This window comes from Notamacropus eugenii, chromosome 1 (genome assembly GCF_028372415.1).
Source record: "Notamacropus eugenii isolate mMacEug1 chromosome 1, mMacEug1.pri_v2, whole genome shotgun sequence".
Taxonomy (NCBI): Eukaryota; Metazoa; Chordata; class Mammalia; order Diprotodontia; family Macropodidae; genus Notamacropus; species Notamacropus eugenii.
In genome coordinates this window covers 615,090,724-615,113,338 of record NC_092872.1, presented here as the reverse complement: position 1 = coordinate 615,113,338, position 22,615 = coordinate 615,090,724, and the positions used below count along the sequence as shown (strand labels likewise).

Sequence of the window (22,615 nt, the reverse complement as noted above, 5' to 3'; positions counted from 1 at the left end):
AAGTAAAGGCAAATTAATACATATTATGGAGTTCCTATGTGCATTGAGCTAAGATCTTGGGATACAAAGAAAAAAAATGTGTCTTCCTGCCCTCAAGAATCTTACATTCTAATGGGGGAGGCAATATGAAAGCAATAAATGTTTATTGACTGACTGGATTATATACTGGGTAAATTAGAGATGAATTGTCCAAGGTCATATATGCAGAGACTGGAAGGTCCCATTCTAGATCCAATGTTCTTTCCACTCAAGTGGTCTAAAGGAAATTTTTAGGGGAAATCCAACATATTTTTTAAAGTAGTATTTTATTTTTCCAATTATATGTCAAGACAATTTTTAATATTCATTTTTACAAGATTTTGAGCTTGAAATTTTTCTTCCTCCTCCCCTTCACTAACCTCTTCTGAAAATGGTGGACAATTTGATATAGGTTATATATGTGCTGTCATGTAAAACATGTCTGTATTAGTCATAGTCGTGAAAGAAGAGACAGATTAAAAGAAAAAAACAAAAAAAGAATTAAGTGAAAAATATGCCTCAGTTTGTATTGTGTCCATCAGTTCCTTTATCTGAATGTGGATAGCATTTTTCTTTGTGAGTCCTTTGTACTTGTCTCGCATCATTGCGTTGCTGAGAAGAGCTGAGTCATTTCATAGCTGGTCATCACACAATGTTGCTGATGCTGTGTATAATGTTCTCCTGGTTCTTCTCACTTTATTTTGCTTCATATAAGTCTTTCCAGGTTTTTGTGGAATCTGCCTGTTTGTCATTTGTTATTGCACACTAGTATTCCATTACATTCATATACTACAGTCTGTTTAGCCATTCCCTAGATGAATGGTGTCCCCTCAATTTCCAGTATTTTGCCACCATGAAAAGGGCTGCTATAAATGGTTTTGCACTTGTTGGTCCTTTCCCCTTATTTATGATCTCTTTGGGATACAGATCTAGTAATGGTATTGCTGGATCAAAGGGTTGTGCACAATTTGGTTGGTTGCTCTTTGAGCAGAGTTCCAAATTGTTCTCTAGAATGGTCAATTCACAACTCTACCAGCAGTGCATTAATGTCCCAGTTTTCCTTCTAATCTTGCTTTCCTTCTAATCTTGGTTGCTTTGGTTTTGTTTGTATAAAAATTTTTTATTTTAATGAAAATTATCTGTTTTACATTTCACATAATGCTCTCATGTTTCATCAAGAATTTTTCCCTTCCCCATAGATCTGACAGGTTATTATTTCTTGTTCTAATTTGTTTTATGATGTCATCCTTTGTCTAAATCATGCACTCATTTTGACCTCATCTTGGTAAATGATCTAAGATAATTGTCTGTTTGTGTCCTATTGTTTTCCAACATTTTTTGTCAAATAGTGAGTTCTTATCCCAAAGGCTGGGTTTCTTGAGTTTGAGTTTATCAAACACTAGATTACTATAGTCATTGACTATTTACTACTATGTCTTGTATATGTAATCTATTCCACTGATTCCCCAGTACTTATTAGCCAGTACCAGATAGCTTTGATTATTGCTTTATAATATAGTTTGAGATGTGGTGTTGCTAGGTCACCTTCCTTTGTATTTTTTTTTCATTAATTCCCTTGATATTCTTGACCTTTTGTTCTTCCAGATGAATTTTGTTATTTTTTTTGCTAGCTCTATCAAATAATTTTTTTGATAGTTTGATTGGTATGGCACTGGATAAGTAAATTAGTTTAGGTAGAATTGTCATTTTTATTATTTTGGCTCATGTTACCCATGAGCAAATGATATTTTTCTGATTGTTTAGATCTGACTTTATTTGTGTGAAAAGTGTTTTGTAATTGTTCATATAGTTCCTGGGTTTGTCTTGGCCCCCAACACATTCTTGCTGGACCTTTCTGAAGAAAGGAAAGGTTTTTTTTTTTTTTTTTTAATGAAGAATGAATGGAAGTGCTTATAGTGTTTGTCTCACCTCTCTCCTTTTTGATGATGTTAACTTTAAGACAGCATTATAATCAACTGAAATCTTTTCCTTGAGAAGTAAGTTGTCATGTTGCAAAGAGGTGCTGGTTAAATATTGTTAAGGTTAAAATGTAATGTTAGATCTCTTTCTTCTCTGTGTTTGCATTTAAAATACACGACTATAGAAGTCTGTGTTTCTACCTATGGCTTTAGATCTAGAACAAATTGGGGGAGAATTTTACAGAAAAGGAAATTGAGACCCAGAGAGATTTAATTTCTTCCCCATAGGTAGGTAGTGTTGCTGTCCCAATAGCTAACCACATTCTGTGTGGAAGTGTGGGCCTACATGTTTCAAAATCAAACACAACAAATTTAAGAAGATGGTGGGAATGGAATTGTGTTTAAACATCTCAGACTTTTCAGTTTAGTTAATAGTGTTTGAAGTCTTTTTAATTCATCAGCTATTTCTTAAGTACAAAGCACTCTTAATCTTTTTAGCTTTAATATTTTTCTACATCTTTTTAAAATTATGTCAGTGAAAAAGCACTATTTTTCTAACTTGAGGCCATACTCAAATACTCAATTTTGAAGAAAGAAAATCTGAGAAGTATCACAGACTCCTGTGTTCTTGAAGCCAACCCCTAACATTGGAAGCCAGAAAACCTTTTTTCCAGTTATAAGCAAGGAAAAACAATTATCAAAAAAAAAAAAAGATAGCATGTTGCTATAGTACATTGATTTCTAACATAAAGTAGAGGTCTAGAGAAGCCTTTGAGAAGTCTTGGCTATAAACTCTAAGCATTGTTAATTATTCTGCTTTGAATATAGCCTTTTCATTTGTTTAACAAGTATTAGGAACCTAATTGAGTGGAGCAGGAATTCACTGGTTCATCCATTTTGGTGCTATAGACTTATTCTTTTCAAGTTATCGTGTAGTAAAACCAGGCATGAATAGGAAACATGTGTATGTATAGTTTCCGGCAAGATTGTATTTGTCAAAAATATTGGAGTCCCCTCCTTTCTCCTCACCCCCCAACTCAAAACAGTTGCCAAGGCCTACGCTCTAGGCATCTTAGCACCACTGAACCAACCTAGATGTTTGTCCAGTTGTTCTTTGAAGTACTGGGACTGGTTGCTGTATTTGGAAAACAAATCTTTTTGATATAATGACAAAATGGGCATTTCAGTAGAAAGTTCTGCAACTGAATTAAATACAGCGGAAGCTATATGCTGATATCAGAATATTTTTATTTGTTTATGGTTAAGTTTATTAATTTTTTTCTTTTGACTGGATCTGTGATTTCATCAGTTGATTCTCAGTATGGAATTTCTTCTACTGCACATCAGTTCTTATTCTGCAATCATATGAGTTTCCTGGAACATTGAGAAGTGAAGTGAATTGCCCAGGGTCACATAACCAGTATTTTTGAGAATTGGGGCTTGAACACAGTTCTTTCTAATTTCAAGGTCAGCTCTCTACTCATTCTATTCATGCAATCTCTCTTAAGTTCATAAGAAAATACAGTTTAGAAAAGCTGAAACATTGAAATAGTTTTATTTTAAAAAAAAGTATCAGGTTATCTCAGCAATTTCTTGCTCAAACCATTAAGAATAATCTGTTTTGGAGTTTTAGCACCAAAATTTATTTGGATATATCTGTAGAGTATGCTTATTAAGAATAAGCTTACTAAGCAACACGTTCAGACCATGAAAAGAAAATTCAATCTGACAGTGTCCAATGTGAAATGGAAGTCAGAGATTACAATTACAGTTTTTATAATTCATTAGCCATGAGTAGTTAACTTGGTGGGGAAAGTGGCTGATTGTACATAATCATTGCAGACTTAATGTTGTACAAAAGTACAAAGCGTAACTATAAAAAAAAAGATCAGAAGCCACTGGAAGTATGTTCTGTTTGTCCTCAACTAGTAATCCTTTCTTGTCTTCTGAAAACCTATTTATGTTCTCCATTTACAGGAAGTACTCATGACTCAATTTTTTTTTTCTCTTGGTCATGTTGTTTTTCTTGTGACTGGCAAAATCTTGTGGGCTTTTTTCTCAACTATTTCCTCTATGGACACAGATCAGATGAGATGCTGTTTTGAACTTGAGAAATGTGTCTAAGAGGTAGGTCATGAATAATAGACCTTTTGATCCTGAAAGTTCTGATGATTGGTGTCAGCTGAATTAAAAATATACTATTTGGAAAGCCTGATTTTGAATTTCAACTCTTCCAAATTGTACCTTGTGTGACATTGGACCTCTTTTTAAAGATTACTGAGAAAGAAACTGCTACCTCCTAAAGCAGCCCTTTCCACTTTGGGTTAGTTCCAGGGGTATGCAAATAAATAGATTTTCTGAAGGAAAAAAAATACTCCCTATACTCTTCAAGTTTAATTTGCATTATTAACATTTTCTCCACCACTTTTAACAAAACTATAAGCCTTGATTTGTAGTCTTAATTCTTGAAGGTATAAATGGTCATGCTAAAAATGTAATAAGCAAGCTGCTTTGAATTTTCCATAATCATCTTTATGTTCTAAGGGGAAAAGTTATGTCTTTTGTGATTTCCAGTCTTCATATCATTAATTCAACAAGCATTCATTAACAAATGGCGTTCTTTAATCTTGTGACTCAAAACTTAGTTCATATTTAATAACTATAAGTTAAAGAGGGACAAGTAACTTGTATTTTCGTTCTCATTTTCTTGGAAAATGAGAGTGACAGTGCCCTTGGTACCTCTTACTGGTTGCTCTGGGACTGGATATGTAAAAACACAAAACATTGTAAATCTCAAAACAGTCTCTAGTCTGCTAATGTTTTTGCTGTTTTTTTTCTTTTTAAAAGTTAGTAGGCCTTGGCCTCTTGACAGAAATGTGTATGTGTACCTAATGTTTGTATGTGTATATGTATGTAGATACACACTTTTTTCTCAAGCCAAATACTGTCTTAAAATACTGTATAGATATTAAATGTGTAGTGGTAGGAATGACCCAGGCAGATGATACATATATCTGCCACCAACTAAGAGTAGCTATGCCTGGAATACATTTTAAAAAATGGAAAATAGGCCTTGCCTTCAAGGAACTTACATTCTAATGGGAATGCAGCTTGTACATATATCTATATTTAAGGTGTTTATATATAGAAGTACATATATCTATATCTATCTTTCTATATATTTAAGGTATATAATAGAAGGGCAGACTCTGGGCTGACTGGGAAAGGCCTCCTACAGAAGGTTGGCTGTTAGCCAGGGAGTTTAAAAGGTGGAAATGAAGAGGGAAAGAATTCTAGGCAACAGCAAGTACAAAGACATGGAATTGGGAAATGATATGGAGGATGTGAGGAACAGCAAGGTGGCCAGTTTATAGCTGGACCACAATACTTAGAGGGGGAATAATATTAAGAAAACTGAAAGTAGGGTCCAGATTAAATGCCATTTCCTGGCTGTAAATCATCCTGAAGTCCTCAGAATTCAAAAGCTGATGTTAAATAATTCTTTGCTACTAGTACTAGGCACTTATTTTTGACCAGAGTCTTCTTCCAAATTTGTTCCTAGGCCTCAGAGAACTTTGAGTGAGAAATTCCTAAGATGTTTACAGCTTCTTGTAAACTATTCCATGCCTTCTAGAACTTTCTAAATGTGTTTGTTTCAACTTTTTTGATTGTGGAGCTTAATGCTGAAATGTGTTTGTCAGAGATCTTTAGTAGAAAACTTTATGAAATTTTTTTTTATACTTTTAATTCCCATTGTGCTTTTATAGTTTGAGTTGCTGAGATTAGAGTATACATGAATGGGTCACAACTAGAAAATTTCAGAATCATGTTATAGGCTGAACGAAGTAGTGAAAAGCCATGTTAAGTGCTTATAACATCCAAAGGCACTATACTAGATTATGGGAATGTAAAGTCTAAATGAGAAACACTCCTTTACCTCTAGGAGTTTACATTCTAAAAGAAAGAAACTACACATTGTGGGGTATAGGGATTGATTTGGTCTGGAAAGTTAAAAGAATAAATGGAATTACCGGACAATTGTCAATCCCTTCTAGGAATAATAGTAGGATGGATTTGATCTCTGTTCCCAGATCAAGAGATGGTAAGTAGAGTGGGGTAGCGGGCCAAGGGGACAGGTTACTGACTAACTTCATGGCAGAGTACCATGGTGAGTGTGGGGCAGCCTAGATATGGTGAATTGAGTTGGAAAGGGCCCTAGAGGTCATCAAGTCCAACTTTCTGAGCAGGAAATACCTCCTGGGGAAGTAGTCATATGACCTTTACCAACAGATCTCTAAGTGATAGAATTTGCTACCTCAGGAGATAGGCTTTGTTTTCACTTTTGACCAGTTGTAATTTTCCCTTATGAGCCAAAATCTGCCTCTGCAACTTGGATTCATTGTTCCTGGTTCCGTTTTCTGGGACCATGAAGTAGTTTGGTCACATGTCCATATTATAGCTGTTCATATACTTGATTTCCATGCCATCAGGTTAATTTAATGCAAGTGATCTATACCCTGGGATAAACTCCTCACTTTAAATTTCAGTATGTCATGGTTTAATAACTTTACCAATTAGTAATACTCACTTTCCCCTGATACCTCCTATCTTGTACCACCTTGCACAAGTTAATCCCTTCTGAAAATGTAACTAAGAACCTTCACTGCAGACTCTAGATGTGACCTGATCAGGGGCAGAGTATATAGTGGGATTGTTCTCTTCCTAGTTCTTCAGATGAAATCTTTATTAAGGCAGAAACAAACCCAATAAGAAAGAAATAGATATATTGTTTAAAGAGATTCCCCCCTAGTTCAGTCCTTCACTTCTCAGTTGCAGTAGCAAATGTCAGTGGGCTTAATTAAGACTTTCTGTTCTTCAATTCATGGTTCATGCAACTGACAACAAAAACTTCATAAATCACAAGTTTTAGGATGCTTCTGAAGCACCATGGTACAGTTGAAAATCATTGCCTCTGGAATCAAGAGAGCCTGAATTCAGATCCTGCCTCTGATAATTTCTTGGACAAATCACAATTCTTTTTTTGTGCTTTTAATTCCCAGTGTACATCTGTAATTTGAATTGCCAAGATTAGAAAATTTTTTTTAATCTCTTAAAATGAAGCTACTAATTTGAGCTATACTAAGGATGTATTAATGGGGCAAAGTTGGAAAATGTCAGAATCTTTGATCCTCAGTTACCTCATGTAAAATCAAAGAGTTTAACTAGATGGTTTCTGAGGGCCCTTGTAGTTATAAATCTATAATCCTGTAAATTAGTAAAAAGAAACTTTGCATTTTCTGTGGTGGAAGAGATGAACCAATGACCAATAATGATACCCGTTTTTGTACATTGATTACTTTTCTAGAAGGATCCCTGTCACTCACATTTTTGGGAAAATTCTAGATACGTATACTCAAGCATTGTTTTAGACATTTTTCCTAGAACTATATATAGTGGAGAACAGGCAGTGAACCAGAGCCACAGAGCAAAATGCAGCCTTATCCTGCCACATCCCTCATGGGATTAGGCCCTCCCTAAATTAACTCTTTGAGTCACTTAACCTCTGTTTGCCTTAATCTGCTGGAGAAGTAAATGGCAAACCACTACAGTACCTTTGCTAAGAATGCCATGGACAGTATGGTCCATGAGGTCACAAAGAGTTGGACTTGACTCAATGAATGAACAACTACAACAACAAAATTATCTCATAGACCGTATTTAGAGATAGACTATAGTTGGAGACCCTTTTAGGGGAGGAAGGGTCACAGTCTGATTCTTGCCTACCTCTTCAGGCTTATTGCATATTGATCACCCTCATGAATGCTGTATTTGAACCAATCTGGCCTATTTTTCTCATGGAAACCCTTCCCCTTACCTTTAGCTTTCTTCACAGCTTCTTCATAGATTTTCTTTTAGTTTTTCACAGAAGAGATACACATACATGAAAATTTCAGAGTGCTTTTTCCTTCCTCAAATTATTTTGGATGGCCAAAAGATGCCCAGTTGACTTGGGTTTTACTGGCCAGATCCCTTCCCCTTTCTTTTTCCCTTTCCCTTCCCCGTCCCCGTCCCCTTCCCTGTCCTTTCCCAAAACCTTAAACCTACTACACCCATGGCCCCTGCCTAAGGGCTCTTCTGGACCCTCCTGGTTTAAGAGTGATTATCAATAGTAATTTGTTGCTATTTCCCTTCCAGCCTGATGTCTTTTCCTTTCCTTTGCCTCATTAAAGGGGCCATGCCCTGGCTACTTCAAACAGGCTTATTCAAGGAATGGGTGTTACCTCACCCTAAGTGAGTACCTGCAAAGACCTTGGCCTAAAGGGCCCAAGGTCTCCCAGTGCATCCTGGGTCATCTCTAGTCATCCTGATGAATATCTGATTACCGGATTCAGATGGCTCTGGAGGAGAAGTGAGACTGGTGACCTTACACAGCCCTCCCTCACTCAGAACAAAGTCATGTACAAGTCTTGTCATCATTTCTCTGGCATGATCTTCTTCAGCAATGGAGGAAAACACAACAATTTTGTCTGTACTTAACTTTTTGTATATATATTCTCAACCCTTCCTCCCTAGTAGATTGTAAGCTACTTGAGAGTAGAGACTTTTTCTATTTAGTCTTAATACTTAAGACATAGGAGATACGTAATAAATGATTGTGGGATTGGATACCACCAACTGGGACATAGTTTTGTTGATGTTCAGTGGTTTTTAGTCTTATCCAACTCTTTGTGACCCTACTTGAGGTTTTCTTGGCAAAGATACTAGAATGCTTGATATTTTCTTCCCCAACTCTTTTTACAGATGAGAAGACTGACGCAAACAGGGGTAGGTGACATACCTAGGGTCATAGCTATTGAGGTCAAGATGTGAGCTCTGGAAGATGAGTTTTCCTGAATTTCAGCCTTATATTCTATCTGCTGTACCATCTAGCTAGCTACCTTTAAGACATAGTAAATAAATGATTGGGATTGAATTAGAATGTAGGATTTTTTTATACTCTGATTCGTATTAAAATCTTAAGGTTATTTTTACATTAATTGGTGGGATAGCAATGTTTTTGTCCCATAATTATCCAATTAATTTTTTTAAACCTAGGGGAGTAGTGTTTCCATTTAAAACTTCTTCCTTTTTATCTTATTAATTCCTGCCCACCATCCTGGCCTGCTTTAGTTAACTGTTACTGTTTTTCCTTTCAGCATACAAAACAGTATCAGGAGTCAACGGTCCTTTGGTAATCTTAGATCAAGTTAAGGTAAATATAGTTCTCTCTCTGGTGCTTTTTTAAATTTTGAAGAAGTTTAAAGGTACACATTTGAATCCTGATTTGGATATTAGAAAAAAGAAAGAATAGTTTTGAGTTAATCAGTGACTTAGAATGAGTATTTATATATGCATTGTGTATTAAAGAATAAGTCATAAGTTGATATTTCATCTAGACATACTTGTATGTATCTTTATTACCATTAAAATCTTCAGAAATGGAAAATAACACTATATAGAAAGCAGTCAAAAGACCTGAGTCAAACATCCTGTCTCTAATTGCAAGAATAAAATAGAGAAGTGAGTAAATTCTAATTTACATCTTTCTAGAAAGAGGAATGGAAATGGGAGATTATTATCTTTTCAACTTTTATTACTGAAGGTTATAAAGTTAAAGGATCATATTTAGAGTTGAAAGAAACCTCAGGTTCATTTGGCCTAACTTAATTTCATAAATGAGGAAACAGATGTTCAGAGTTGCCTAAATTGATGCCCAGTTCATATAGCTAGTAAATGATGCAACATGGTTTAATAGAATATTGAACCACAGAGTCAAAGAATTGTATTTTTTTGAACAGTCTGGTATACAAATGTATTCGTAATTAAATTTTTAAATTCATTCACTTACTGTCTACAACCCACACTTTGCAGACAAAATGGAGTATTTGTAGTTTAGTCATTTTTCAATAACGTCTGACTTTTTGTGGCCCCATTTGCAATATTCTTGGTGAAGGTAGTGGAATGATTTGTTATTTTCTTCTCCAGTTCATTTTACAGATGAGAAAATTGAGGCAAACAGGGTTAAGTAATTTGTCCAGGGTCACATAGCTTGTAAGTATCTAAGGTTGGATTTGGCTCCAGTCTTCTGACTCTGGGCCCTACCATCTCTGTCCCTCTGTGCCACCTAGCTGCCTATCATTTCATTGAGGAAAATATTATTTGCAAGCTTCGATTATTCTTTTGTTGAAATGAAGCTCTACACAGTGTTCATGTGTAATACTAAGTTCTTGCCTCTCTAGATAGCTTTTCCTCTCAACTTTGGAGCCAGAAATAAGGACTTTAAAAGAAATAGTTTTTATAATTGAATTTGTATAATGGATCTCTTCTGGCTTTCTAACATAGTTTTATTCCAAGTAGAGATAAATGTTTGGGTATGATGCAAAGGATCCTTAGCCTTTTGTGTGACTTGATCCTCTTTGGCATTGTAATGAAGCCTGTGAACCTCTTCTCAGAATATTATTTTTAAATGCACAAAATAAAATACATAGAAAGGAAAATAATTATATTGAAATAATTATCAATTTAAAAAAATTGGTGAAGAATCCATGGTAAATAGATTTCTTTTATACATCTGTAAATGTGGATTATTATGCCTTTATCATTGGTTTGAATTTAAGCTTTGCCCATCTCTTTGCCACACGTAATGACACATGAGAAGCCATAACTCTTGTTAAAGAAGAAAGGAAATTGCCACTGGCCAGATGTACAGGTGACATTTGACTCTTATTCATGTGAGTTTGTTTATAAATTTGCCTGTGACAGGCTTCTTAAGCATTTAAACTGCTTGAGAACATGTAGTATTAAGTACAATATATAAACCACCTTGAGGAGCTTTATAACTTGGATTTTTTCTTTTAATTTTTAAACTTATTTTCTCATTTTAGTTTCCCAAATATGCTGAGATCGTCCTCTTGACCTTACCTGATGGCACAAAGAGAAGTGGTCAGGTTTTAGAAGTTAGTGGCAGCAAAGCAGTAGTTCAGGTAAGCAGCATGTACTAAAATTGGCCAACTGTCTTTTCTTTATATATCTTTGTAGTTAGTCAACTTTACTTTTGTTTTTGCTTGTGACCATTTAAAAAAATCAGCTTGGAAAGAGGGGTATGTATGTCTATTAAAGTTCAGAAGTTGGCATTCTTTTGCTTTTGCCAAGAAACTATCACCTATAGTCTAGTGACTATAATGAACTGGATTATCACCAAGGGAGTTAAATTATGAGGACAGGGAGAAATTTGTGGTAGATAGAGAACCTTGACTTGAGGAAAAGGTATAAATAGACATGATAAACTCTCTGTGAGTCTTATTTGAGAATCTGTTTTGGGAAAGTGGGATTAAAACTGTACCAGAGAATGGAAATCATAAGCAGGCAAATTTCTGCTTAATATGTAGAAGAATTTTCAGATTGTTAGAACTGCCCAAAATTTATTGAACTGTTAAATGAGGTTGCAGTTGTAATAGCAAGTAATTATGCATAATTTTATAAAATACTTCTGTGAACCAGAACTCTATGAGGTAGGTAGTACACTTGGTATTATTCTCATTTTTGTAGATGAGGAAGCTGGCTCACAATAAATTACTTTACCTAATGTCATAGTTAATAATAGATACAGTAGGGCTCAAATCTGGGTTTTCTGACTCTGTACCATACTGCCTTTGTTACATCTCTTTTCTTTATATCTCTTTGGTAGGTTTTTGAAGGAACTTCAGGTATAGATGCCAAGAAGACAGCTTGTGAGTTTACAGGAGATATTCTTCGAACACCAGTGTCTGAAGATATGCTTGGTATGTAAGGAGTAGTATTGCTTATTTTGTGTAGAGGTATTTTTTTCCTTATCACAATCATACTTTTCAAATCTGATATCTTGTCCTTGCAGCTATTTTATTGCCTTTTTTTTTACAGGTCGAGTTTTCAATGGTTCTGGGAAACCTATTGACAGAGGCCCAGTTGTCCTAGCTGAAGACTTTCTTGATATTATGGGTAGGTATTAATTTTTAGGAAGTAGAATAAATTGACCTTTTGGAGCAGTTACTGTTATAACTATTTCCTGCCTGGGAATCTAAAGCAGTGGCTACTTAGGTGATATTAGGAAAATTCCACTCTCCACCCCCTCCATCATGTGAGATGCCCTTCGGGGTAGTGACAAGTGAATAAGGGCCCCTCATCATCATTGTTTCCCCTAACATCTCCCCTCACCCTTATTTTTTGGTTTTAAGTGGGACAGAATTTCTTGCACAGCTTTTTGCATCAGTGACTTCAACATTATCTTCCACCTTCAAATCCATAGCTATTCCATACTCCACTGTTACTGTTCTAGGACTTTACCATCCCTTTGGTCACACATGTTTGCTACTTTGGTGTCATCTTTAGCTCCTTATTCTCTCTTACCTTATATGTCTAATTAGTTGCCAAATCTTGTCATTTCTCTCTGACAACATCTCTCATATCTCTCCCTCTTTTTGCTACTCATATAGCCATCTCCTGCGTTCAAGTCTTTACTTCTTACCTTATTGCACTTATTGCAATTACCTTCTAATTTTGCTTTCTGTCTCGAGTCTTTCCCCCCTACAGTCTATCTTCCACACAGCTACCAGTGATATTCCTAAATCATAGGTCTGACAGTTTCATTTCCCTATTTATTGGTTCCCTGTTGACAGTAGTAGAGACAAATATTATTTCAGTTTTATCTCATCTTTTTAGATTTCTATTTTTGTTCTGTAGTGTATGTAATAAACATTATAGTTTATAACATATACAATATTGTGGGTGCATGCTTGAAAATTTGTTACTGATGGGGGAGCATAATCAGAATTCTTGGCCACTGTTCTAGATAGATGAGATCACATGTCCAAGTCCTTGTTGCCTTTTCCATAATAGTCATTAAATAAATGCTTCCCTAAATTTAAGTGACCATGTGGGAACAGAAGACCCTTACCTCTTGCCAAATCATTTTAGTAATATTTGTGAGATTGGCCTACAAAATTCTCAATGTTACATTCGTGATTGATATGGTTTTTAAATAAATGTCAGGGATATTACAAACATAGCCTTGAAATCAGGAATATGTTCCTGTTTTGGCCTTTATTTCTCTCATGGAAACATAACATGTTAGTGCAACCACATGTTTTGTTATTCTGTAGAGTACTGTAGACATGGTTGCTCTCAGAAAGAAGGCTGAGTTGTCAAATAATTTAATTCTAGGTAAAAATGAACCAAAGGGGAAAATGTTCTGTGCAACTAAGATCTTGTAGGATTTTTTAATCTCTTGACACTTGATTATCTACTTTTAAAAAAAAAAATTGTGTTTTCCCCCCAATTATATGTAAAAACATTTTTTTTAACTTTCCTTTTTTAAAAAATTTTTTAGTTCCAAATTCTCCCTACCTCTCTTCCATTTCCTCTCATTGAGAAGGCAAGCAATTTGATGATGGTTATAAATGTGTAGTCATGTAATACATATTTCCATGTTAGTCATGTTGTGAAAGAAAACACAAGACAAAAACTTCAGTCTGCATTTAGACTCCTGTTGGTTCTTTCTCTGAAGCTGGATAGCATTTTCCATCGTAAGTCCTTCAGAATTGTCTTAGATCGTCATATTGCTGAAAATAGGCAATATTACTGTTACTATATGCAATTTTCTGCTCATTTCACTTTGTATCAGTTCATGTAAAATGTACCGCGTTCTTCTGAGAGCATCCTGCTCATCCATTCTTACAGCATAATAAATAGTATACCATAGTCATTCCCCAATTTTCAATTCTTCTTTACCACTAAAAGAGTTGCTATAAATACTTTTGTGAATATAGGTCCTTTTCCTTTTTGCTTTTTATCTCTTTGGGATACAAATCTAGTTGGGATATTACTTGGTCAAAGGGTATATGCATGGTTTTTAGGCCTTTTGGCATTTTTCCAAATTGCTTTGCAGAATGGTTGAATAAGTATACCACTTCACCAACAGTGCATTAGTGTCTCAATTTTCCCACATGCCCTCCAACATTTGTCATTTTCCTTTTCCATCATATTAGCCAATCTGATAGGTGTGGTAGCTCAAAGTTGTTTTAATTTACATTACTTTGTCTGAAAACTGCCTATTCATATCCTTTGACCATTTTTCAATTAAGGACTGGCTCTCATTTCTGTATATTTGACTCACTTCTCTATATATTTGAGAAATGAGATCTTTATCAGAGAAATTGGCTGTAAATTTTTTCAGTTATGATTCCTATGTATTTCCCTCCATCCTGTTTTCCCCCTACTTATCCTACTCTCTTTTCTTCCACCTTGTCCATTCTCAAAAAGTATTTTGCTTTTGACTTTTACCTCCTCTAATCTACCCTCTCTTATCACTGTCAAGATTCAAGCTCCCTTTTGGCCATAAGTTCTGGTATGCTGCTGCTTCTCCTTGCCCTCGTACTGAGACCCAGGACTGCGACTCAGATCCAGATATGGCTAATGCAACCAAGTCCTGCTCCCAGTACAGTAGAGGAACCTCTGTAATCTCCTTCTGACCAGTTGTTTGACATCCTTAATGTCTATGTGCTGAGAGGTCCAGGAATCACCATTACTACATTACTACATTCAGTTGCTCCCAAGGTCTATTGCTGGTTTGCTGGGTGACAGCCTCTACTGGACTGTGCTGCACTCTCATTTTAGTGTCACAGACCTTTCCTGCCAACCTCCTAAGTTGTCTTGGGCTGGAAAATTGTTTCATCCCTTCCTTTTGTGGATTCTGCTGCTCTAGAATTTGTTTTGAGGCATTATTTAAAGTTTTATGGAGGTGTTTTGGGGAGAGTTCGGGAGAGTCCTTGCCTTTTCTCTGCCGTCTTGACTCTACATCTCTGATTATTTACCTTTTTTGAACATTAAGTTTATTCTTTTATGTACATTCAATAGGACAGCCAATCAACCCTCAGTGTCGAATCTACCCAGAGGAAATGATTCAGACGGGCATTTCAGCAATAGATGGCATGAACAGCATTGCTAGGGGGCAGAAAATTCCTATCTTTTCTGCTGCTGGCTTACCCCATAATGAGGTGGGTGCTAGAATAACTTCCTGGTGTCAGAGCTTTTATCAGGAAAGAATTTCTGTAAGCTTCTTTTAATTAAGAAAAAGAGAAGCATTATTTTTTTATCTGACTTTTATTTTTGTAATTGCTGTGCTATGATATTTGTCCAGACTTAGCTTTAATTATATTACCTTATACATAGACTATTTAGTAGGTTGGCCAGACTTAAGAGGAGTCCTATGATATCTTATTAGTTTTTAACCCCTCTAAAAGAAATTCTAATTGTCTGGTATAGAATCTCAGAGGTGATAAGTTATGGTTATTTTGTCTCAATATAGTGTGTTAGGACAATTTTCAGCTTTTTTTCTGTATAATATTCATCAGATTGCAGCTCAGATCTGTCGTCAGGCTGGTTTGGTGAAGAAATCCAAAGATGTAGTGGACTATAGTGAAGAAAACTTTGCGATTGTGTTTGCTGCTATGGGTGTAAGTATAGTTTCTGTTCTGTAGGAACATTCGAAACTCTTGACTTTGGTTACTGGAATGGCGGAGTAAACATCGAGGTGACTGGAGGAAGTTATAAAGTGATTGTTTAGTAAAACTTGTTTTGGAATATAGCCTATGACTATACCATCGATTTGGCAGGTGCTCTGTCTTGGCTTTTTACTTTATTTAAAATGTCAGGGAACAAAAATGTTAATTGACAGAATTGTACCTTGTTCTTCCTGTTGCCCAAGGCACTGTGAGGCAAAATAAAGGTTGACCTTTAGTATTCCAAAATTGGACTATGGCATAATGCCATTCTTCATAAAACCCATCCTTTGAAATAGGCCAGCTGTTCATTCCTTGTTGGCCTTAACAGAACAATGTGTTTCATATGTTTGAGTGAAATTGTAAAGAATCAATTCAGATCCAAAGTTGGAATTTTCTTGGATATATTTTTAAAACTTTTCATCTCCCAGTGCTGATGAAGATACTGTTATTTAGGTAAACATGGAAACTGCTCGATTCTTCAAATCAGACTTTGAAGAAAATGGCTCAATGGATAATGTCTGTCTCTTTTTGAACTTGGCCAATGACCCAACGTAAGTAAAGGCAACTGTTTCTATTTCTATTATTCTTATTCAGAGACCTAGGCTCAGTGCCAGAATGGCACTTTGCTTTCCAAACCTGCGGAGTCCAGCCTTAGTCACTTGGGAGAGATCATGGTAGCATTTAGCATGTAATTGATTTGATCCATATGCAGAAAATAATACATAGTGTTGAAAATTCACTAAGAGTTATTAATTAAGCAATTGAAAAATCACAGCTTATTTTGCCCTCAATAACTTTTACTACATTTCTAAAATCATGTCTTTTTAAAATTAGAGGCTCATAAAGTCTATTTAGTTTTTAACTTTTTAGCTGGAGTTTTATGTTTGAAGAAGTTATGTTTATTTTCAGCATTGAGCGTATTATCACTCCTCGTCTGGCTCTAACAACAGCAGAATTCCTGGCCTATCAGTGTGAAAAGCATGTATTGGTCATTCTAACAGATATGAGTTCTTATGCTGAAGCTCTTCGAGAGGTAATTTTTTGGTGTTGTTCATTTCTTAAGTATGATCATGCTAGCCAATGAGAATGAGCCAGTGGAGTCTTTTGTAAATGATTCAGAAACTGATTATTAACTTTGCAAATTATATTGGCCATTTATGCCTTGTGTTTCTTTGTCCAGCTTTATTTGCCATTTTTCTTCACATAGAACCTCCATCAGAGAGTGGGGTAGTAGAAAAGGAAAAAGAACAAAGCAGTTATTTGCTATTAACAACACTTGTTTGAGATGAGATTAAACATCTACACATTTAATGCATCATTTTGTATATCTTATTCCTGATAGGAATCCTTAATATAATTTTATGTGTTTATCAATTGTTGGTAGACAATTAAAGAGGAGCAATGTAGAACTATTCAGAAGTCTTAGGATATTTGCTTTACTGTCACAGTTTAATTTCCCACTGACCAACAAAGATCAGTTGTACTTTTTCAGAAGTAGATGTATAATTAAGATTGTTTTTACTGCTTCCCTTTATTTTGTGCTGTCAGTGATGGAAGGGAAAAAAATCATTGTTTATTCCTGCTTTCTAATATTAGATGACTTCCAAGGATATATCCATAAATATTCATATATCAATATGTGTTAGTTTAAGTATCCAGTCTGAAATATGAAGTCATTATTAAATGATGTAGCCTCTAAATGTTTGACTTCATGTTGATTAGATTTCACTCCTTAAATTAGGCTTTTGGTTTTCCATTCTAAACAACTTATGCTTGTATTGGCAGAGGGTGTTGAATCTTTTGGAGGAAAAAAAATTTAAACAGGCAGCATCCCCTTTTTTGAAATTCTGTGCTCTAAAATAGTCTCTTAATGAGCAGATTTTATTTTTTCAATGAAAGAATTTTTTTAAAACGTTTAAATTGTCTTGAATTTCTGGTAGGTTTCAGCAGCCCGAGAAGAAGTTCCTGGTCGTCGTGGTTTCCCAGGCTATATGTATACAGACTTAGCCACAATATATGAGCGAGCTGGTCGTGTGGAAGGCAGGAATGGCTCCATTACTCAGATCCCCATCCTCACCATGCCCAATGATGGTAAGTTTTTGTTCTTTGGGTTATAACCCATGTAATCTTTGTTAAACCTTGTATTTTGAAGAAGTTTCCATAATACTATTGGAACTGATTGTTTTTATTTGCCAAGTTCTCAGGTAACTGAAAAGGAGTCTTTGTTTTATTTGTAAGTTATATCCAATTATCAGTGTTTTTTGTGACAGGATGGTAGTGTATATTACATGCTGAATTTTTGTTATCAACCACAGTACACCACATGCACATACCCTCTCAGTTAGGAAGAACTGGGTTCAAATTCTGTTTCTGACACAGTACTGGATGTGTGACTCTGAGCAAATCATTTATTAGTGCATCTATCCCTAAACAACTCCATTAATACGAAAATTTGCAGAGAATATACTGATTTGCATTGAGAAAGGACATTCTAAACTGAACCTATTTTTTCCCTTATAAATATATGTTAATCACACACATAAAAATAAATAGAAAGAGCATTGAAATAAGAGTTGGGAAATCTTAACTAACCCTGACTCTCTTACTTAGTCATATGCCATTCAGTAAGTCATCTAACCTTTAAAGCCTATACTCTCATGTCCCTCCCATGGTCCCCCAAAAGGTGTGGGATGAGCTGAATAACCCTGAAGGTTCCGTCTGCCACTAAAGTTCTATGATATTCTGAATAACAAATTTTTATCAAATGCCTCTTATAAGATATTATGCTAGAATCAGGGAAAGTAGTGTAAGTTACTCTTTCCTACTAATTGATATATGTATGTGTATATATTATACGTGAGAGTTTTTTAATTTTTCTGTATATATTTGTGTATATTTTGAGCTTCACAATTACACTGAAGAAGTAGGTACTACAGCCACTTGCTTCATGGTTGCTTCATTGTCAGAAGCAGGATTTGAATACACGTATCCACTGTCCACCATGCTGCTTCTCAGAAAGGATTTACAATTTAGTTAGGGAGATAGTATGGGAAACATAAAGAGATACTTTGAAAAAACTACAAAATTATATGTGTTCAGTGGCAAGTAGATGATGTGGACAGTAAATATTAGGAAAGGCCTGATCATTAAGGGCTGACAGACCGTTAGGAAAAGCTTGTAAATAGCAGCCTTTGTGTTTTCTGTTGTTGTAAAAGAAGTACCTTGAATATACTCATTGGCTACTTGCTTCATTCACTAACTATTGGCATTTGAGAGGATTTAAATTTTATTTTTTGTAATTACATGTAAAGAATTTTTAACATTTGTTTTTTTAAAATTTTGAATTCCAGGTTTTCTCCTTCCTTTTCTCCCCTCCCCTCCTCATTGAGAAGACAAGCAGTTTGGTATAGATTATACATGCAGTCATGCAAAACATTTCCATATTGGTAATGTTGTAAAAGAAAACAGACTTTTACAATATAGGAAAAAGAAAATTTTTTTAAAAAAGCACATTTGAAGGCATTTTTCAGAAATCTTTATTTCCTTGGTCATTCATAAATAAGATACAAAATGCTTTTCAAGAAAGAAACTGTTCCTTTTTACACAGTAATAGTTTATTTCTTTACTGCCTTATCGGAATTCAAACACCTGTCATAATCTCATGCAAATTTTTTGATGCCTATTGAGTGTTTTGTATTTGCTCATTGTCTGTTTTCATGTAATGGGATGTTTTGTCTGCTTAATTTTTAATTAGCAGAAGCATAATGTTAATAGAAAGGTGGTACTTTCTTGTTTTGTCTCAATGCTACTGTGCTTTTCTGCCATAAGGCATTCTTTTCATAAACTTTTAAGAACTTCCATGTCAGAAATATTTTTTTAAACCAAATTATTGTGTGCTTCCTCCAAGAATCACTTATTTAGGTAGGCAACTATTTTTGAGTATACACGACGTCTCCATTTAGAACTGATCCATTTTACAATAATGTCATATGTAGCTCACAAAACATAAAGTGTCTGTAAAAAGTCTTATTGTATTTTTAAGCTCATAAAACTTCAGGTGCTTAAAATTCTGCTGAGACTTTTGGGACACCCTATATATAATGGAATGATCATATCCTACTATAGTAGTGATTAATCTTATAACCTTATTGAAGAGTTCTCATAAATAAATCACATTGTCTTCCTAGGAGTCTTATTCAAATGAAAACTATTCAGCAAAATAACCCTATATTAACATATTTCCTCTGGTAGACATCACTCATCCCATCCCTGACTTGACTGGATATATTACCGAAGGACAAATCTATGTGGACAGGCAGCTGCATAACAGACAGGTATGCAGGAGACCATTTAGTATGCTGAAAAGTGCTTTCTACAATGGTAGTAATTTTGTTGAGTGATTTTACCTTTGTCTTTGGGGAAAAATTGCATTGAGGTATTTTAGAGAGATATCTTGTCATAGGATTATAAATTTTTATACTTGTACATGAGTATTTGTTGTAGCCTAGAAAGAGCACTGATTTGGGGGTTATAATTCCAGTTCTGATCCTTGCATTGGCACCACTGGGAAAGACACTTCTTTTCATTTGTAAAATAATGATTATGCTTATACATTGAGTTCAAAAACTACGTGAATGTTGACTGTTATTATTCATTACTTTGGAAGAGAGATAGGCTCGTGGGTACAAATACTTTATCACAAGTGATCTGAGGCCAAAAATGTTATCATTTAATAGCCAGTTGATATACTGCCCATGATCATATTTAAAAAAAAAAAAACCTTTCCAACTTTTATATCTTTAGTGAAAATCCAGGGTCATTACTATACCATGATGAGGCATCAGACGGAATAAGACTGATTATTTGAGTTCTGGTGTGTAAAATGACCACATATTGAAGTATTAGAGAATATAGAGTGGTTAAAATTAGTTCGAATTGGCTTGCTAATTATACTATCATAATAATTCTTGTAAAAACTTGGCTTATTATGTCTTAAAATTAAATTATTTAGAACTTAACCATTATTTCAGACACTCAAGTACAAGCTTGCCATTCTCATTTTCTGGTGGAGCTATAAAAACTTACTGGGATTGGGTCTCTAATAGATAACTCTTCTCTAAAATCAACACCTGGCTGGAACCTTTTCCTGTTTGTTGAATGAAAGGTGTATGTAACTTTATGAGTTAAGAAAGTAATCTCTTTGAAGGTCCTTATCTTTAAAATGAGCAGGTTGGATTAGATAATTTATAAATTTCTCTTGCCATTCTATATCCTGGAGTTTTTAACCATCAAAATATAGTATCATTATTGTTTAGTCTTAAATACTCCACTCTTCTTAAAGTATATTTTTTTCTCTTTGCTTTCTCCTCTAATTCCATCCAAGATTTACCCACCTATTAACGTGTTGCCCTCCTTGTCCCGGTTGATGAAGTCTGCTATTGGAGAGGGTATGACCAGGAAAGATCATGCAGATGTATCTAACCAGCTGGTGTGTATGTCCTTATAAGTTTTTGTTTTTAAAAAAAATGTACACCATGTAAAATCTTAACCCACCCTTCACTAATTATTCTTCTACCTTTCTCACTTGTTCCTTTTGCTTCCCCCAAATTCCATTAATTACAGACTTTGAAATAAAAATTTTTAAGCTCCCTTAGATGGAATTCATTGGAGGCCTGTTTATGGACACTCAAAGCAATAACCTTTTTCAGGGTTTAAATATTATATTTAAAGTCATGTCTAATATGGCAGTAGTTTCTAAATCGTAAACCAAGCAACAAAACTGTTATAAATTTTATTGGTAGTTTTACTACCATCTTAAAAAGCATACAGTAAAACATTTCTTGGTACATTAAACAGTAAACATTAGAAGCACTGAAGAATATAGTTTCATGTGCTGTATATGCTATCTTATTTAGACAGCCACATTAGGAACTATTTCCTTTATTTGGGCTTGCAGTACAATTTTCTCATAAAAACAGTAAAATAACTGATAAAAGCATCATTGATGGAGCATGACAGCAATCCCTTGTGGCTTGCTCTTTGAGAAATCCTTTTTGAACCCAGGCTTGGAGCATGGGTTTTATATGTTGGTAAATTCTCTAGAAATAAACCCCACTGAAATTTAAATGGTTTAAACATCTTTCTGCAGCTCTAAGGACAACAAGAGGGTTTCTTTGCTTACAGAATTCTACAAATTCTTGAGACTGGTCTCACTAATATCCTTAGAGTTTGTACAAAGAAGTCACCTTTGAAGTGAGACTGCTTTATGGAGAATGTTCTTGGATGCTTGAGTACTTAAACTTTTGGATAATTCTAAGCAAGAACTCACCTTGTATTGATTTCCATTCTGTTATGTAGGATTAGATTGAGGTTTCTTTAGATGGTGATTCCATTAAACTTAACAGGACAACTACTGTGAAAGAACAAGTCCTCATTCAAACATGTTAATAGAACCTTTTTTGTATGTGTTCTGCCTAGTATGCGTGTTATGCTATTGGTAAGGATGTACAAGCCATGAAAGCAGTTGTTGGAGAAGAAGCCCTCACCTCTGATGATCTCCTTTATCTGGAATTTTTGCAAAAGTTTGAAAGGAACTTTATTGCTCAGGGTAAGATACAAATGTTATACTTAAAAACTTCATAGTAGTCAACTTTATTAATGATTCTGAAGATGCAGTTTGAATTGTGTATGTTGGTTTGACTATATGTCCCCCCTTTCTCACATTTTTCCAGTCTCAGATATATTCTCTTCCTCTTTAAGGCTCCTAGACTTAAGGCTAGGTCTTGGTGCCTGTGAAATCTTTGTCTTACATTAATCTTTTCTCTTCTTTCCCTTTCCTTTCATAAATGGTCTCTCTTATTTTGAAGAGATCTTAGCTATATTCTCTCCCTCTAGCTGATAAACTATTTGTCTCCTTTTGCTACCAGTTTATTAAATGAGTGACCTTTATTTCATATCCATCCCTTTTCTTTTAACATTCCTTTAAAAAATTTTATTTATTTTTAGTTTTCAACATTTGCTTTATTATAAGCTTTTGAGTTATAAATTTTTCTCCCTTCCCCAAGACTGCATGCAATCTCATATAGGCTATACAGGTATGAT

The 22,615-nt window shown here is 34.9% G+C and overlaps 1 protein-coding gene across 2 annotated transcripts in view; it reads left to right on the top strand.

Moving 5' to 3' along the window:
• The window catches only part of ATP6V1B2 (ATPase H+ transporting V1 subunit B2), a 29,910-nt gene that overhangs the window by 4,259 nt on the left and 3,036 nt on the right, over positions 1-22,615 (top strand). The window contains exons 1-13 of one of the 2 annotated variants that reach the window (XM_072634972.1): positions 4,031-4,064; positions 9,134-9,189; positions 10,862-10,960; positions 11,665-11,758; positions 11,877-11,954; positions 14,868-15,007; positions 15,365-15,466; positions 15,968-16,065; positions 16,424-16,547; positions 17,455-17,605; positions 19,766-19,848; positions 20,898-21,002; positions 21,992-22,121. In XM_072634972.1, coding sequence (XP_072491073.1) covers positions 4,052-4,064; positions 9,134-9,189; positions 10,862-10,960; positions 11,665-11,758; positions 11,877-11,954; positions 14,868-15,007; positions 15,365-15,466; positions 15,968-16,065; positions 16,424-16,547; positions 17,455-17,605; positions 19,766-19,848; positions 20,898-21,002; positions 21,992-22,121 — 1,273 coding nt within the window. In that variant the 5' untranslated portion in view covers positions 4,031-4,051. Of the gene's footprint in view, positions 1-4,030; positions 4,065-9,133; positions 9,190-10,861; positions 10,961-11,664; positions 11,759-11,876; positions 11,955-14,867; positions 15,008-15,364; positions 15,467-15,967; positions 16,066-16,423; positions 16,548-17,454; positions 17,606-19,765; positions 19,849-20,897; positions 21,003-21,991; positions 22,122-22,615 lie in introns of those variants that run through there. The other variant, XM_072634973.1, reaches the window with a different exon arrangement.